The sequence below is a fragment of the Solanum lycopersicum genome, chromosome 3 (genome assembly GCF_036512215.1).
Source record: "Solanum lycopersicum chromosome 3, SLM_r2.1".
Taxonomy (NCBI): Eukaryota; Viridiplantae; Streptophyta; class Magnoliopsida; order Solanales; family Solanaceae; genus Solanum; species Solanum lycopersicum.
The window spans coordinates 39,633,362-39,648,290 of record NC_090802.1 but is presented as its reverse complement, the minus strand read 5'-3'; the positions used below and the strand labels follow the sequence as shown (position 1 = coordinate 39,648,290).

The following is a 14,929-nucleotide window of genomic DNA, read 5'->3' as shown; positions in this document are numbered from 1 at the left end:
AAAATAGGATAGTCTCAATTTGTTCTTGTTTCAAATTAAAATTAATATATATGACAAGATTTGAATGTAATGAACTTGAAGCTCTTTTTAATGAAACACTACAAAATTTTCATTCCAAACTAAATTTTTAGGTTTTATTAATTATTTGTTTTGATTATGTGTCTTAAAAATTGAGTTTGTGAGAATGGTTTTTAGATTTTGAATCTATTTCAAATGAATTTTTTTTAGATTATTTTTCTTATAATCATGGATTAATTCTTATATTTTGAAATTTTTATTTCTTTCTAAAATTGTGAATAAATAAAAAGAAACAAAAAAGAATTAAAAATCAAAATTCAAATAATGTTTAATGTGACATTGATGTGGAACTGACATATCAGTGACATGGTGCGTATGGAATGCACTTGTCATTGTTAGACTGATATTATAATATTAGGGTGTATTTTAATTCACTTGAAAAGAGATTAGGAGGAAAATAATTATCTGTAAAATTAAAGTGCTAAAGTAAATTTTGCCTCCAAGTTCGGGAGGATTTTACGTATTCTCTTTTTAATGTCACCAAAACATTAAATCAAGTGAGAAGAAAATGAGACTTCATCCCTTATTATGTGGTAATAACATCTTCCTCTTACACATACATTATATACCTTCACATGATAAAAAGAGAAACAACTCAGTGAAACTACTCACTGTGCCTTCGTTATTTTTCATTCACTTCTCTCTTAAGCTATTTCCACAGCTTCAATGTTCCAAATGTCTTTGGCATATTCATGGATTGTTCTGTCACTGCTGAACTTGTACGATCCAGCTGTATTCAAGATTGACATCTTTGTCCACCTCTGACCAAGTGGTAAACACAAGTCATTTTTTTAAAAAAAATATTTTAATGATCAAAATCAATTGCATACACACATGATAAACCAAAATAAATATCCTCAAGGAATTGCAACAAACTGGACTTACTTTCTGGTCACGATATGCCTCATCAACTTTCTCTTGGCATTCTATGTAACTGGGGAAGTCCTTGCCCACAAGGAAATAGTCAGCACGCCCAAAACCTTCATTTCCTTCCAATGATCCGATTAGGTCATCATAGTTATAAGATCCAAAAGCACCGCTTCTAACAAATTCCTTCACCTCTTCAAAACGTTCATCAGGTACAAACTACAAAAGAGAAAAAATAAGACTTTCGTTCAATAACTGAGCAAGGTGACCATTCAAATGCATCTGAGAAGAAACTTTAGGGGTGGCTACTGGTATGGAAATCAAAGACGAAATTTGACCGAATAAAAAATATCAACCAAGAAAAAAGAACATTGATCAATATGTCACTCAAAAGAGGGGTGAGCATTACCTTTCCATCAGCTCTTTCTTTTCTAAGCCCTGCAATTTCATGAGCTTGAGCACCAAAGAGAAAGAAGTTTTCTTCTCCAACCTCTTCCCTTATTTCAACATTAGCGCCATCCAATGTACCAATTTGGATACAACCATTCATTGCAAACTTCATATTACTGGTCCCACTGGCCTCCATTCCAGCCGTACTGGGGATAGGAAGAAAGAGAGTCAAATATACATATAAAATATCTACATAAAGCTAAAACCATAAGCAACAAGATTAATGGAAATATTAGATTCTCATGTGCAGTTATCACATTACTGAGAAATGAATAGGCTTGGATAAACATTTTACACTAGTAGTTGCCCCCTTTAAGCATCATTAAGAGACAACATAAAATCATCATTTTTTTTCTAAAAAGGAACATTACATCATCAATTTTCATGAACCATTAGTTGGCTGCTACCAAAGTTTCCCAATGAGATAGACTAGCCACTGCCCAGTAGTTCCCTTTAAGTTCTATTTTGATACATAAAATTGATGTTACTAGGTCATATAAGTATTGATCTGTCTATCTCAAAAGTTGGGGAAAAGCTTAACACCCATTAATAAAAGAGAAGGAGCATGAAGATCCAAAAGTGCTACCCCTATTCCCAGCCTTCGATGTATAAACAGGATTCAGCTGAAATTTTCGCATCATATGCGTTCACCACTGTAGACATGTTAGGAAAACTGATGTCGTCCACACAAAGGCAGGACACCTTGGAGAGACTATAGCTACACAAGGACAGGAATCTTAATGGTGCCCAAATTACTATATTCTCACATAAAGTAGGATCATTATGTAACAATTGAAATTCCAAATATAACATACACAGTTAACTGCCAGGACTATCAAATAAAATGATGCTGCTTTGTGTATACGAATGAATGAGATGATCACTGTCATGACTCATGTCACACCACTTCACTATGCATTCGATTTGATACACATATAAACTATGCATATGATGAATATTACAATAATAGAAGTATTGTAGCATGATATCACTCTCAACACCCAAGTTATACTAGTGGTGAGAACTAACCAGCTAATTGTCCAGTTATGTTCGCACAAAGCGACAAACAAATTTAACATAATATAGAGTTGTTGGATCAATTGTTACCAGTGGTAGCACAATTGAAAAGAAAGATGAAAGTCAGTTAATTACCTGATATGTTCTGATAGATCGCTAGCAGGAATTAACAATTCAGCAACACTGACATTGTAATCTGGCACAAAGACTACCTACAAGAGATAAAGGAGAGGACTCTTCAGGTTAAAAGTGCAAAAAGTAATCACATGATGAAACTGATGCAGAAATAAATATCACAGATTAGAAAAAAAAAAGTGACCTCTAACTGCTAGAAATGAATAGCTTGTATCAAAATCAAAGAAAAAAACTTTCAAGAGAAATAATCAAGTTAATACCTTCAACAGATCGCCGATTTCTGGATCATGATTTATAGTAGCACCAACATCTGTGATAAATTTTACAATCCTCTTGGCTTGCACATATGTGGCAAAAGCTTTTCCCCCAAATATGCATACTCGAGGAACGAAGTTAGTCTTTCTTTCAGCAGCTTTCATTTCTTTCATCTTCTTATACCGATAAACGATGCCCAAGATATTTAACAGTTGGCGCTTGTACTCGTGAATGCGTTTTACCTGAGAATTGGTCTTTTAATTGACAAGTGCATGATACTTCGTCCAAGAACAAGAATGATTCATATAACTAAGATAAAAGTTAATTAATCTCATGGCCAGAACTGAAAAACGGAGAATAACACACCTGAATATCAAACATTGCATCTGGGACAACAGAATACCCTGTCTTTTCTTTGAGAAAGGAGACAACTTTAATCTTGTTGCTCCTTTTTGCTTCCCTCCACTCATTTTGAAGATCTTCATTATCAGCAAACTGTGTGTGGTACCCATAGTTCAGATAGAACATAAGTCTAACCTTTTTGGAAAAATACATGCAGTTCGAAACTGGAACTGCTTTGTAAATAGCAATGATGAGTATATGTACTATTTTTTAACTTCACTATCAAATGGAAAAAAGTGCTGGTTCAAGGTGTGATTTTTTTTATGACAGGTTCAAGGTGTGATTTTCTCCCGAAATCACGTAATTTAGAACCCCCCTCCCCAATGATAATTTAGTTTAACTTTAGTTATTGCACTTGTGCAAATGTTGATATTTGTTGTGGACAGCTTTGACCAGAATTTTGAAATCAATTGAACTAGGAGGGTAAACTGTGACCTATGCCCGGGTTTAGGGATACCTAACACCTGTTCTATAAACAAATGAATTTCCTGGCCTAATTTCTATTTTTCACAACCATTTGGAGTAAAAAACTTCAAATGGGTTTCTTTCAAGATCAACTTCAAGTTTTGAAAAAAATTTCAAGGGATTGGTCAAGTGACTTGCACACTTAACAATACGATCTGTTCCATTAGGTGGTGACTCCAAATTTTCAAATCCCTGTGGATTTAATCTTCGCGAACACAGCCTTCACATGTTTTTTGAAAATCATAAACACTAGGTGTCATAAATATGTTGAATCTTTGGAAAGTGCCACAGAGAATGCATTTTCAACTATCTAACGACAAACAGCAAAATTTCCACCTCATATTCTTAAACATGCCAAGTCAGAAAAGGCAAATGAAATACCTTCTGCAATTCTGCCAATTTCTCTGTTTTCAGAACCCATTCCTCTGTACCAGTCCACTTAGTTATGATGGCACTAAGAGGAGGATTGCAGAAACGAATCCATCTTCTTGGAGTCACTCCATTTGTTTTATTTTGGAACTTTTCCGGCCAGAGCTGTAAATGTTAAGAGTAAGATAATATGAGTTAAAACTCCTGATCTGATACATATCAAATGATTCATACTAATGATGCTTACCTCATAGAAGCCATTGAAAACCTCCTCCTTCACAATTTCACTATGGATCTCAGCAACTCCATTAACAGCATGGCCGCCCACAACACACAGGTTGGCCATGCGTACCTTCTTAAGTGGTATAACAGCTGGTTCCGGACTCACAGGAGTTTTCTTGTCAATGTCTTTTTCTGCAGAGGCTTCTGTCTTCATACTAGTTTTCTTACCAGTGTCATCTTCATCATTAGTCACAACTTTATCAGAAGCTTCAACTTTGTCATGGACTTCTAGTGTTTCAGTATCATCATCAACTGAGATTTCAGGGTTGATAAAAAATTCAGCAACTGAACTGGGAAGATCAAAATTTTCTAAAATTCTCATTGTAGTCAACTTGTCCTCCAATTTGTTCAGATCCAGTGAACCATATTTTGATACAATTTCATGTACCAGCTGTTAGGATAGCACACTGCAGAAATTAGTCAAAATAGTTTAACTTTCATAAACAAATAAATTTGTTGAATTTGCAGCTCCATCACCTCCTCATCAATAGCCTCAATGATTTCGACATGTCTGGGAAGCAGCTTCTGCATCAATTCATAACTCCATTTCTCCAGTGCCTCAGGCAAAACAGTATGGTTTGTGTAGGCCACAGTTCTGGTAAGTTTCCAGCATTGAGTATTTCAGTGTTTCTAATAAGAAAATAAAATTGGAGGTATAGTTTTATGTTTAAAAGTAAAAGTGTGTTATCTCCTGTACTATTGTATCACTTGCGTCATGTATTTAAACAAATTCAGATGATGCTTCCGTACAGTATATTCCGCACAAACCTCAATTCCCACATGCAAAGCTTTGTAACTTTCAGTACCTTTGAGTAATATTCCAAGCTTCGTTCCAATTCAAGCCCTTCAGATCAATCAATATTCTCATCAGCTCAGGGATACAAAGTGTAGGGTGAGTGTCATTCATCTGCACAGCAACTTTTTCAGGAAACTCTTCCCACTTAATACGATCACCTGATCTCCTCTCAAATCGAGAAATAATATCTTGGAGAGAAGCCGAGCATAAGGTATATTGTTGCTTCAACCGAAGGATCTTTCCCTCCTCTGATTCATCCCCAGGGTAGAGTATGTAACATATCTGATGTTAGAGGAGCTAGTTTAGATTAGTGTTTTTGAGAGCGAGCAGCGCTAAAAAGAGACAAGGGTCCGCGTTGCTTAAAGCAGAAGTGAAACACAGTTCTAAAAGAGCACCAAAATAAACCTCGCACAGATAAGTAAATAACTAAATAAAAAGAGCTCAACAAAAATGACACATAAGCAAATCTTTCAATTTAAAAAACTAAAAAGTAGACAGCCAAAAATCCTCCTCTGGACATACAAATAAAAACCAAAACATAAACTGATCAACATCCGATTCTTCTTAAAGATCGTCAAAACCTCTTTTATCAACATCATTATATTGTACATCATCTTCTCTTTCACTATGACCTCGAAAGGCAACGTACCGATGTGCAGCTGCAGTCCATCACTTAAAGCGTATAAGAGATCCCTTCTAATAAAACTGGCTTAGCCATCTAAACTAATGCTGTGCTAAGTATGTCTATGTCCCTAATGTATATGAAGAGACATAAAAGAAGAGTAGGTTAAAATGTGTCTAGAACAGTAGGAATATGAATATGAAATCTGTAATATAGTTAGTTAATCTAGGAGATGGAACTCGAAGAAGATGATAGATGATTCAACGTTATAACCGATAATTGAGGCTTAATTGATGTAGAAGAGAGAGAATAAGATATTATTTCATGAATGGAATTACATATAATGGCTATATTTATAGAAATGAAACTAGCAATTGAAATCTGGAAATCTAACTGCTCCAGTCTGACAACTTCAACTACTTCTAACTTACTTCCCACGTCACCTAACTAACTTGCCAACTCAGCTAGTTCACAGTTAAACTTGTATCACTGACATTTTCAACAAAGAGAGTATTATCCAAACAAACTTGAAAGGGAAAAAGAAAAGAAGAGTAGGTTAATAAATAGTCATTGGTCTCTCATTGGATCAGTTTTCTGATCATCCAGTGTATAATAGTGAAGTACTACTTCTGGTCAATTTAGGAAACCGATAAATGGATCTCTATAAAGTCCACTGGCTATGATGCAACCAGGAATCATGTCCTACAACTGTTGTTGGTCCGAAGATGCAGAAGCATTGAGACTGAAGCACAAATTCACATTAAGAAAAGGCAAATAGAATATAAAACTGTAATACAAATTAATAGATTAAATATACCTTCTCAGCGTTTGCTTGGGCTTCACATGCTTTGGTGTGCTCTCCAGCATTGAAAGCAGATAAATTAAAATCTGCTGATGGAACTTGTGTAGACCACAGCCGAAGGCTGATTGTGGTTCTGGTTTTATACCCTGGTATGGGAACATCATATGCAACTGCCTTTATATCCTCTCCACCAATCCAATACCTCTTTCCATCTGATCCTGTAGAGACTTTTCCATAGAATTTGATAGGATATGAAACATCATTCCTCACAACTTCCCATGGACTGCCAATCTGCGTGGACAACCAACAATAATGAACATTCACTTTGCATGAACTAAGTAGAAGTAAATAAGTCATAAACAAAGAAAAAAAAACGAATATCAGAAGCTATTAAAACAAGAGGAGAACAGTAAGCGACAAGGATATAAACTATCTAAGGACGTAGACACATGTGAAATCCAGAACTGAATAAGTAATAAGCATACTTCAAGCCAATCTTCAGCCACCTCCTCCTGACCATCTTTTGTGATCCGTTGCTGAAATAAACCATATTTGTACCTAAGTCCATAGCCCCATGCTGGGTAGTTTAGTGTTGCCAAAGAGTCCAGAAAACAGGAAGCAAGCCGTCCCAAACCCCCATTTCCAAGAGCAGCATCTGGCTCCTATCAATAATTATTCAAAAATTAACAAGTAGTCAACTCCAAATAAAAACATAAAGACACAACAAGTATGGCATGTATGGCTTCTGAATATTATAACAGTCGATGCACAAAGTCACCAATGACTACACATAGTCCAACTGTTGTTGACTAAAACACAGAAGAACTTGGAAAACTAAGCAGTTTTTTCTGATGTGTGAAATAAAAGTCACACTGACCTGAGAAGCCACATTTTCTAGATTGTGGCCAAGGTTTTTCAAAGCTTCCGCAAATGCACCGGTAAGCTCCAGATTACCAATTGCATTTAACAATGTTCTACCCTAAACAGTAGATAGGGCATAAATTAAACTCAGCTCGCATAGAGTTGTTTGTGCATAAATTTCAGAAATTCTCATGTGTAACAGTAAATATACTGTATAATTTGTTAGCAATATCAAACGGATTAATTTCTTACTAGATATAGTTTAAGGTCACTCTGCACGGTCATAAAAAAGAGCAAAGAGAAAGTAAGATTAATGAGATACCTGCAGAAATTCCATGGATAGATAGTACGCTTGCTTCATGTTCAGCTTTTCATAAACATCATATGTAGCATTCCAATTAATAAGGAGCGAATCACGAACACTTTGAGCGGTTGCAAAGAATGCGTTAGGGAGCTCAAACCTTTCAGGAGAGAATACAGGTGTGAATTCTGCATGGTATTTGATACTTGAGGTAATAGATGCGGCATCAGGAGCAAAACAACTCAGATCGCTCTCACCACCTACATATATGTCAAGCAATGGAATAAACATAAATCATGTAAGCAATAAATTGGAAGGAACTGATGGAAATACAATCGCGTACAGCAAGTTCTCTGGAAGATATTTTTCTGAGCTGTCCTTACAAGTTCCATTTAGCTTTGAATAACCATTAATCTCTTGTATATTTTTGCCAAATGATGGTTTAATCATATTATGTTAATATTTGAATTTCAAAAGGATAAATATTTTGACAAGTTTGTACAGCAAGCACAGGAGCACAAATTTGGTAACAACAGGCATATCCCTCATATAAGTTTTTCAATTTACGGAAAATTAACCATGGCTCTGCTTATTTTGGATAGAAAACACAAGTTAGTCGCAATTTTATGTTTCAAAGAATAATCGAGCTCATCTCTTTCAAGAGGTTCATTCGAAAACTTCCAGTAATTCCTAAGGTCCATACATCAAGTTTCTGATGCTTCATTATAATATACTCCCTCCATACGTCTAGAGTGTCCCAAAAATAGGGTATCTTTTTTTTTATACTATTTAGTAAGTTTTCCAATTCCAATATCATACCTACCAAAAAATTTCAAAAACTTCACACTTATTTAATCAACATTCTCCATTAATTTCATACACTAAGACACTTAATTGGGAGTACAAATGAATAAGAAGGCAAGAGTGCTTTAAACAAACATAAAATTTGATCAATAACAACATTGGAGGATCCAAACAACTTTTTTTTTCTAACTCACGAAATGTAGAGACAGATGGATCTCAACACAGCAGTTCATGTATTTAAAAAAGTTAATGTACAAAATGTACAAATTTTGAACATTGAAATAAATTGAAGAAGATGAAAATAAGAGTGAGACCTTGTTCAGTAATGGGATGGTGAATTTTGTCAGTCAAGATGTTGTTGACATGGAAAGAACGTTTGGGTGTCCGAAAATGGGAGGTTTTGGTAAGGAACAATTTGGAGGTTGTGTTTCTAGAAGTAAAATGGATGAATCTGGAATTGGAGCCGCAATGATTGAACAAGTGTGCTCCATTTGCAGTCGCCATTTTCAGCTCTTCAAGGCAGATCTAGCTTTTCGAATGAGAGTGATAAGAGAGTGAGAATTGTGAATTATTTGGAGAAATCAATTATAGATTTTGATACATCACACACAGGAATTAAGTGGAGATCCCAATTAAGTGCGTCCTCCTATGGAAATGTCACCCTTTTTTCAGAAGCAACTTAAAAAGTATTTGGAAAAATAGTATGTGTAGTATTATTTTAATACTATATTTAATAGAAATGTTGTATGGATATATTATTAATTTATGAATTAGGTATGCACTCTACATGGTAGTAGAGGCAGTATAACTAATACTTTTTTGGTGGTTTTAACTTTAATATCATGGAACTAATTTAAGTAAAAATAAAAATATCTCTTCAAATTCTTTTAATCATTTTGTTTAGTTTTTTAATTTTTGATTTTTTATTTTATATTTATACTAATAAATTTAATTAAATAATTTAGCATACAAATTTAATTATTTAGATATAATTTTTTGTTTCTAAAATATGAGTTATTAATCTATTTATTATTAATATAAAATAGGGATAATGTAAAAGTACCGCATCAACCTATACCTGAAATCTCAGAGACGCACTTATACTATACTAAGGTCCTATTACTATCCTAAACTTATTTTTTAAATAATTTCCTACCCCTTTTTGGCCTACGTGACACTATCTTGTGGGCCAAACGTTGGTTGACTTTTTTTTCAAGCTAGTGTCACGTGGGCCAAAAGGGGTAGAAAATTACTTATAAGATAAGTTTTGGGAGATAATAGGACCTTAGTATAGTATAAGTGTGTTTCTGTGATTGCGGACGTAGGTTGAGGGGTACTTGTGCATTTTTCCCTATAAAATATTATAATCCGACTAATATGCTAGTGTTGATGTATGAATTTCAGAACAATTCATAAGTAAAATATTGTCTCTTAACTAAAGTCCATTAAACATTACACAAGTAGTCTAAAACAAGAGCAAGTGTGTGTGTGTGTGTGTGTATATATATATATATATATATATATATATATATATATATATATATATATATATATATATGAAGAGTGATATACGCAAAAAAAACTTTATAAATTTATTATCATTGCAAATATACCATTCTTTTTTAGACAAACTAAAATAATGTGAATTATATAAATTAAAATAGAAAAATTGATAAATTTATTACATCTTCTTTCAAATATAATAAATTTAATATTTCAAAAAAATGGACTTGCAATAATTACTATAATTAATAATTACAATAAATGAAACTTCATAATAATATTGTAGCTTCTAATTTTTTAAATGAAATTTTTATGAATAAATGGGTCAAGTGAAATTGACGGAGAAAAGGTTGGTGATATGGATCTTATTCAACCTAATGCATTGGGTAATGATCTCTTGAGATCTGCAACTTGTGCGGTTCTTTCGTTTTTGAGAAGGAAACAAAAGGAGCAAAATCATTTTATAATTGGAAAAGGGCCTAAAATACCCTTAAAGTATTTGAAATGGTATAAAATTATCCTCCATCCACTTATTGTTTCCAAAATACCCTTCTTACCCACCTATTGGGTCCAAAATATCTTTGTCATCCACCTTTTGGTTCAAAATTGACCACTTATTTAACGGTTTTATATTTAAACTATGTAAATATTTTTTAAAATACGTGGCGCTCAACTATTTGTTATAATTTAACTTATTAGTATAATTTATAAATCAATCCACTACCCACTCATTACTAATTAAATCCCTCTAAATTAATAAACATGTAACATTATTAATGCAAGCTATTGCCAATTGAGTGTTTTTAAAAATTATAGAAGTAAATTATCATACATTCAAGTGCCTAAATAAAAATCACCGATAAAATTAAAAGTCTGACTATGTTCATCTTAATTATTCTTACGTCTCAATTATGTGATGTTACTTCATAGGTAACTTTTTTCAAAATAATATATTAAAGGTTTTAAAAAAAAAATCATAAATATTTAAAAGATTATATTTAAAAAAAGTGCATGAATTAATTCGGGATGTATATATTTCTTTACCTTTACTCATAAATTTCTAATTCAATTTTGAAAGAAAGTGTCCTCCTAAATAAGCGGCTCAACCTAAATATAATTGGGGCTTCGATTCGGACTCGAATAATTTTGGATGTCATTTTCAGGAATCTATAATTTCATCGTGTTTTAGTAGTGTTTATGACTATTTTGATATTATAATTAGATTATTAATTGGGTGAGGTTTAGTTAGTAATGAGGGATAGTGCGTTGATTTATAAATTATATTAATAAATAAAAATTATAACCAATAGTTAAACGCCAAGTATTTTAAGAAATATTTAAAGAGTTTAATTTTAAAACAATTAAAAAGTTGGTCAATTTTGAACCCAAATGTGGATGACAAGGGTATTTTGGAGCCAATAGGTGGATGAAAAGGGCATTTTGGAGCAAATAGGTGGATGGAGGGTAATTTTGTACCATTTTCAATACTTCACGGGTATTTTAGGCCCTTTTCCGTTTCATAATTTCATCATATTCCTTAGTATAATATGTGGGATCTAAAACTGTTATTTCTCCTTTTTGTGTAAATAATAACAATGTTTAGTCGATTTAAGTTATCTCCATCATTTCATAAGATATATAATATATTTCATCAATATTTCATTTAAATAATAATTCTATTTCTATAATATAAAAATTTATTATGATTTTTGTTTAATTTGTTCAAAATTTGAACTCTCATCTATCAAATATTTTATCACAATTAACAACAAGAGAGGGACGAAAAATATACTGTGTAGGGAGAGATGAACAACATTGATGACACTCCCACGACTGATCAAAACCAAATCTCAAAGAAGCTCCCAGACAAAGCAAAAAATCAATCATTAGTAGAGGAGCATGAGTTAAGCAGGGATTTCAAAACAACACTCCTAGCTACAAATGGAGATGAAAGATTACTATAATGATCATGTATTTATGTCCATCAATGATGATGAACACATATCAAAAGCAACCAATGGAATAAAAACTATTACACTCTCCAAGGAGGACAATGAACGATTATACTCCCCATGGAAGTACTCCCTCATTGTCAAGTTACTTGGGAAACGCATAGCTGATCAATACCTAAAATCTAAACTACAACAGGTATGGAAACCATCTGAATATTTCCCTCTTATCGATCTTGGAGTAGACTACTGCATAGTTAAATTCACAAAGGAAGAAAATATGATTCATGAACTTAATGGTCGTGGTTCATTAATGGTCACTTCTTAACTATCCAAAGAAGGAGTCCCAATTTCGTCCCACAAAAAGCAATACTCACCCACTCTGCCGTTTGGATAAAATTACCGCAACGACCAACAAAATTCTATGACGTATAGACGGACCTATCCTCAACAAAATAGGAAATTCTATTGGGAAATTACTCAAAATAGATTCATGTACGAGAGCTACTCTAAGGGGAAGATATGCTAGACTATGCGTTCAGATTCCTCTCGAGGAACCTGTGATGAAGAAACTACAAATTGGATACCATACCCAAGTTATAATCTATGAGGGTGAAGGCTTCTTCTGTAAAAATTGCGGGATGTTAGGGCATATTCAAGGAGGATGCTCATATATTAATACTAGAAGGAATACTCTCGAAGAAGATCCTTCCTCCAGAACAGAGCACCCCCAACAGAAAGATGAATGACAAACAATAAACTTCACCAGGAGGAAACGTCTAACGCCTCAAAAGCAAAGGGCTTCCTCGTCTACTCAAGACCCGAGTCAGGTACAATGACTAATTCATATGTTGTGGACACATATAAATTCCTAAAATTGCATAAATTAGATTTTAGATCAAAAAATCATCAAACAATAATGCTACCGAAAACTATGCTAAAGTTATTCCTAAGAACAAATTAAATACTCAGTCCCAGTCCCTTCATAATAAATTTAATGTCATTTTTGGTGCTAAAACTCTTGCATCCATCACCATAACTTACACTGATAAACCCTCATCATCATCAGAATCTGATATGGAGAGAGAAAAACAATCTCCTCTCTCACTACAACTAAACAAACTTGCCCTGAAAAAAGAAACTATACCCCTCAAGGATTAAATGATGATAAGAATTTTGCAACCATAAACCCCTACCAATCTATTAGCCCCAATCAAAATTCTCTCTCTGATAAACCAGCTAACATGGAAATTGAGAACACAAAACCACATTTCAACATGCAATTACACTTTGCAAAATTTGACGGATAAGTGACTAATCAAAAATACTTACTTTAAAATACCAGCTGACATGGATGTCGAGACCATAAAACCACCACTCAATATACAATTACAATTAGAGAAACCCGGGCGGACAAGTGGCCACTGTTACTTGCGCTAACCATTTTCCTAAGAAATTTGGTAATGCTAATCTCACGCAAGCTTCAACCAATACCGTTAATATGATATCTTTTTATAATGATATCCAATCATTGCCAAGTAAATACATTTCTAACACAAACAGTTCAAGTGAGGAAAACAAATATGTTCAGGCCTACAATGCCGTATTACCAAAAAATATTAGTTGCTCCTATTTCTCATCAACCAAGAACCTTCAACTCTACCATGAACGAATCTCCACTCTTCCCTCCACAGATAGCTGAGAACCCTCTACTTTATGCAACCCCCATGTCCATCCATCCTAACAACCTCAATCTTGTATGGAGATGGCACTGCAGGGCCATGCAGCCATCTTCACATGGGCATCATTGGAGTCAAAACCTCGATTTTACTGTAGAACCAAAATTTCTTGGCCTAACTAATAACAGAGGGAATGAAACCAACAATGGAAAACTTTATCAACCAGATGTGGATAGCGAATGTATTGAATCCCCTAGCTCTATCAAGAACCCCAACATTTCTCCAGACCATTCAAGATCTTTGAAATCTCCCTTATCAGTTCTCATCATACCCTAACATGCACAACATAGTCCATCTCCCCTTCTTCACTCCTCAGGACCCGATCACAAACCACCCTCTTTTCTCCCCTTGGCAACCTTTGCCATTCAACCAGGGTCATCCAATGTTTGCCCCAACTATGAACCAAAATCCAATCCCATTTATGAACCAAAGTCCAACCCTAATGGATATTCCTCCAATGAAACTACTTGAACCTCAAGAACCAAGGATTCCTTGACCTTGTTCACAGAAATATCAAGTCTAAAAAACTTAGCCCTTATGGTCTTTAAAGAGATGGAGGACAAAAAGTACATTATCAATTGTCCAATAGCTCTCAACAAATGCTCATTCGATCTCAGGCCTTGAATAGGGATCTAGCAAAATATATAGTGGTTATGACCCCCACAATTCGACCCCCTAAATTCCCAAATTCAGAGGGAGATCTGAACCCAACAATGACCTATACTCCAATGAATCAACAAACTAGTCGACTTGTTTGGAACACTAGAGGGCTAACAATGATAATTTTAAACGGAACATTGAAGAGCTCATCCTTAATCACAATCCTTGATTTGTTGCTTTATTTAAAACTAAAATGAATGACCACCTAATGATTAAGAATGAATTTGTGTTTCATGACTACTTGGAAGTCCCTGTTAATGGAAGGTCAGGTGGTGTAGTCTTGATGTGGCTCACTAATATGGTAAACATAACTCGTAAGCGACAATCTGGCCATGAACTACATTCAATGATCCATGAATTACCAAATAACCTTTCCTAGTAATTCTCATCCATTTATGCTAGTACTGGTAGTTGTATTCGAAATATTCTTTAGAACAATATTGAAAAGTTTAGTTCTTCGTTAAATGCTCTGTGGCTGGTGGCTGGTCATTTTAATGAAGTTCTTAGACAACAAGACAAGTGAGGTGAGAGGAATATTAACAATAGTAGGAGCTCTAATTTTTGGAATATTA

At 34.1% G+C, this 14,929-nt stretch overlaps 1 protein-coding gene across 2 annotated transcripts; it reads right to left on the bottom strand.

Annotated features, from left to right (window-relative positions):
- Nucleotides 1–464: 464 nt before the first annotated feature.
- PHO1a (plastidial alpha-glucan phosphorylase) lies at nucleotides 465–9,211 on the bottom strand. 2 transcript variants are annotated; one of them, NM_001375645.1, is given in 15 exon segments: nucleotides 473–839; nucleotides 964–1,164; nucleotides 1,355–1,541; nucleotides 2,548–2,624; nucleotides 2,808–3,044; nucleotides 3,169–3,297; nucleotides 4,051–4,203; nucleotides 4,286–4,711; nucleotides 4,798–4,915; nucleotides 5,127–5,398; nucleotides 6,556–6,831; nucleotides 7,026–7,202; nucleotides 7,418–7,519; nucleotides 7,724–7,962; nucleotides 8,821–9,191. In NM_001375645.1, coding segments are annotated over 15 exon segments (2,901 nt in total). In that variant the 5' UTR covers nucleotides 9,011–9,191; the 3' UTR covers nucleotides 473–722.
- Between the last annotated feature and the right edge of the window lie 5,718 nt (nucleotides 9,212–14,929).

Excerpts from the sequence above, each read along its gene's own strand:
- PHO1a (XM_026029883.2), bottom strand. The coding sequence starts at position 9,010 with ATGGCGACTGCAAATGGAGCACACTTGTTCAATCATTGCGGCTCCAAT. Across the intron at positions 4,916-5,126 it reads GCTTGGAATATTACTCAAAG|AACTGTGGCCTACACAAACC; the intron begins GTACTGAAAGTT and ends GAAACTTACCAG. Across the intron at positions 3,298-4,050 it reads AATTGGCAGAATTGCAGAAG|TTTGCTGATAATGAAGATCT; the intron begins GTATTTCATTTG and ends TACCACACACAG.